Here is a 4,005-nt window from a genome sequence, read left to right as displayed (position 1 = left end):
ATGTAAAGGGGATATTAAAGAAATAAATGTAATAACAGAACATTGATACATTTGTCCATTGTTTTCTTTATCCCTCTAAATGCTTAATAGGACAAAAACCCTTGTTGCCGCATACACTTTATCTATGCAATCCTTCTCATATAATATAAGAAAATACTAAAGATCTGCATCTTGTTTAGAGAACTGCAACAGGCAAATAAAGTAAATTCTAAAGATCTACATCTTGTTTAGAGAACTGCAACAGGCAAATAAAGTAAATTCTAAAGATCCACATCCAGAGATATCATTTTCATGTTTAGAGTACTCTAACTGCAATAGACAAATAACGACGGTACAAATAAGAGAAATATTCAAAAATAGCCATATTAAGATGTACCTAAGACAAAGTGGAGTGATGAAATAATTCTATGGGCATTAACGTAAAAGCTTCAAGGTAAAATCACCTCTCACAGTGGACTATGAGAATTCAGTTTTTAAAAAACGCAGCTTTAGGTTCTCCTGGTGCTTGAAAACTAACCTGTATCTCGGAGAGTAAACATCCATGCAATGCCATAACCATGTATGCACAATGTCTCAATGCTCCTCCAACTTTAACATACTGCTTCCAGGGATACTTCATCTTTTTATAACGGCCATGAGGTGGCTCCCAACTGGCAAAACCTTCCTGAAAGTTTTAGAATGCTTTAACCACGTACACTGACACGAGAAAGTTAAATCAAATCATGTAGCGTACCAGAGTTTCCTCTTCAGTGGCAGAGACCACAACCAATCTATAGCCACTGTACACTGGATCATCAGCAGCCTGACATGTAAGAATTTTTTAGGGAACTCTTTCAAGCTCAAATCCTGAAAGGTACCCATCAATGCATCCTGCAAAAGTATTTGCAGAAACAAGTGGGATGATACAGCAAACTTTTCTAAAAAATGGTTAGCTACTAAAATTGCAAGCCGTGCGTTTAAAACCCTGACCTTCAAGGGACTTTGCGACGCCCATGAAATTTTTCACTATCAGCTTGTGTAGATCCTCGCCTGCCCAAATTGGGTAGATACAGGTGTTAACTACTAAAGAAACAACAGCACCAAGAAGGATGAGGATAAAGCGGTTTATTGCTGTGTGAATGAACTCCCCAGTTTTATAGCCGGACACCATTACGAAACAGAATGTTATCAAGAATACTCTAAAACCATATTCGTAAGGTTTCATCTTTGGATATAGTTTAGCAAACGTGGCCACTGACCCTAAAACCATTCGAGCAGTAACATGGTTGGTTAGACAGATTTTTCAGCATGCAGATTTCATAGACAAAAACACCTAAATCAAAAACGGATCCATGACTAATACCTGCAATAAATATGCTAATGATAATCATCACATGCTCCAATTTTCCAGAACACAAGGATAATTCTGCAGCTCCAAAAGCTAAACCACCGGCTGAAAAGGTTCCCAATCCTCGATTGAAGCCCTTGCTAAATGTTGCACCTGCAACCGTCTGGAAAGATTGATATTGGGCGACAACCCAGTTCTGGAAATAGGATCTGCCTAAGATTTCCCCCGGTGGCAATCTGATAAGAGTTTTTGCATAGCAAGGACAGGTTCAATGCACAACAAAACTCGGAGGTGAAAAGAAGGCAACTCAACCGATATTTGGAAAAAGCAGTAAAAGTGCAGTTCCAAAAACATTAAGAGTGCAGTGCATGCTTGCCCGATGCGATGACCGGGACTTCAAATCAATGGTTGGAAGTGTCTCACCTGATCCAAGGATCAGGCTAAAAGTGTTTGACGATTATCAATACATAGGAAGGCCTATCGGCCTAAATATCAAAGGTGTTTATATATATTTTTTATATTTTAATTAATATGTAATTATTTTTTATAGCTCTGTGTAATAATACGTATTTATAAAAATTTAAGTAATAATATTTTTTAATTATTTTTTATAAATATAGAAAAATAAATTTTTATTTTATTTTTAAATTAAATTTATTTTATTCACATTATATATTTAAGGTTAATAAAATATTTAAGGTAAAAAATTTATTAATTTAAAATAAAAATTAATTTAATATATTTATAATAAACCAATTAAAATTATAATCCTTTAATATGGGGAAAATTTATTAATAATAACATTAAATTGTGCAAGAGGCCTAAAGAATTATTAATAATAACAATAAATTGTGCAGGACGCCTAAAAAACTATAAATAATAACTTTAAATTGTGGCAGAGGCCTTTTCTCTAGTTTGATAGAGTGGAAATATTGTGATAATTATTTTAATTTGGCCCAAATAAAATGAAATAAAAAATGTTGTAATGTAATATAATGTCTTATAAATATTTTAAATTAGTCAAAATAAACTATAAAATAAAAATAAATTATTTTTTATTAATTTTTATAAATTATTAGGAGTGCTTTTTTATTTCCAAATTTATAAAAACTCGCAATATTGATCTATGACATTTCCGTAGAATATAATTTATTTTAAAAAAAACTAAATCAGTGTATCTTAACTGCCTCATAAAAAATTTATAAAAACTCGCAATATTGATCTATGACATTTCCGTAGAATATAATTTATTTAAAAAAAACTAAATCAGTGTATCTTAACTGCCTCATAAAAAATTAATATAACTTATTTAAAGAAAAAACTAAATCAGTGTATCTTAACTTCCTGATAAAAAATTAAATCTCATAATAGATAAACCTTTCTCTGTCACAAAAAAATTCTTTGCTGATGGTTATTAAATTTTTATAAGAACTTAATTGAGAAATTAACTGTACACATTATTTAGAGTAACAAATATTATCCTAAAAACCATTTTGATTATATAATATTTTGAATTTAATTGCTATTGACCAATGTCAAAAAAATATTTCTATTATGAATATAATGTCCAATTTTGCTTAACTTGATTTCATATTATCCGTAGCAAGATTCGGCAGACAGCGAAGAAATCCCCTGACAGGCCCCTCCCGCTAGCAGTTCGGTGAGTTTCCGTGCTTACAGCTCCTGGCTGATTACTTGTGCGTGCGTTATATCCAAAATAAAATATATTCAAATTAAAAATTAAAAATATTATTAATAAAATGATGTATCATTTAAGAAAAACCTTGATGTGAATATTGATAGGTTTTTTATTCATTTGGATTTTAGTGAACATATTATTTAAAATATACATAGTTTTAATATCAGTGAACTAATTATTTAAAATTAATTATATAAGAATGTCTCAATTTGTAAATTTAATCAAAATTTTAATGTAAGTCAGACCATGGGTAGGGAGCTCCCCATTATCACAGGTATGATTAGGGAGCCCGTTTAGGCATATCAGATTAACACACCTCTACATGTCTGACAGTTGCATTCAGGATGGGAGTCAGATTTAAAACAGTAAGTTGGGAATATTGATTAAGACATAGATCACTTCAGGATGGGAGTCAGATTTAAAACAATAAGTTCGGAATATTGATTAAAATATAGATGACTGATCTTAGTTTAGGACCTAGGTCATTTTAGAGGTAGGTATACTCAGTTTCAGCAGATAATATATTTATATTGGAAAATGAAAAACATCATAGTAAAAATTTTGATAAGTTTGTTTGTTAGTTTATTTAAATCTCAAACAAATTTATAGAAAATTTACAGGGAATTTCAACTCATCCAATGCTAGAACTAGCAATAAATGCTTACCTCAGTCGCATCGAGAAGCACATCCCTTGACTCCCTCAAACTGAATGATCCGAGGTCCATTGCTAAAGATCCATAGACTCATCTAATGAGTAATTTGATGATCAGTGTGGTTTTGTTTTTTAAACTTTGAAATGTATATATGAAGCTTGGATGTTTTGTTATAGCTACATAGCCAATACAAAATATACATGATGTTTTGAAGTTTTGTTATAGCTACATAGCCAATAAAAAAATTAAAAACAATCAGACTTATATAACCTTGCTAGTCACTCTCAAAGTTTTTAAATTTTAGATAGTTTATAATACAATATTTT

At 30.9% G+C, this 4,005-nt stretch overlaps 1 protein-coding gene across 1 annotated transcript; it reads right to left on the bottom strand.

Annotated features, from left to right (window-relative positions):
- Window positions 1–216: 216 nt before the first annotated feature.
- On the bottom strand, window positions 217–3,751 carry LOC149199229 (putative aluminum-activated malate transporter 3). The gene is made up of 6 exons (XM_089400497.1): window positions 3,692–3,751; window positions 1,343–1,490; window positions 950–1,239; window positions 734–802; window positions 518–664; window positions 217–309 (listed from the first exon to the last, which is right to left on the bottom strand). Exons 1-6 carry the CDS (start codon window positions 3,749–3,751, stop codon window positions 217–219), a joined length of 807 nt encoding a protein of 268 aa, XP_089256623.1.
- Window positions 3,752–4,005: the final 254 nt, after the last annotated feature.

The sequence above is a fragment of the Pinus tabuliformis genome, chromosome 2_1 (assembly GCF_031772625.1).
Source record: "Pinus tabuliformis cultivar Carrire ecotype Pingquan chromosome 2_1, CPIR1, whole genome shotgun sequence".
Taxonomy (NCBI): domain Eukaryota; kingdom Viridiplantae; phylum Streptophyta; class Pinopsida; order Pinales; family Pinaceae; genus Pinus; species Pinus tabuliformis.
The sequence above is the reverse complement of the archived record's forward strand: the minus strand, read 5'-3'. Positions and strand labels throughout refer to the sequence as shown.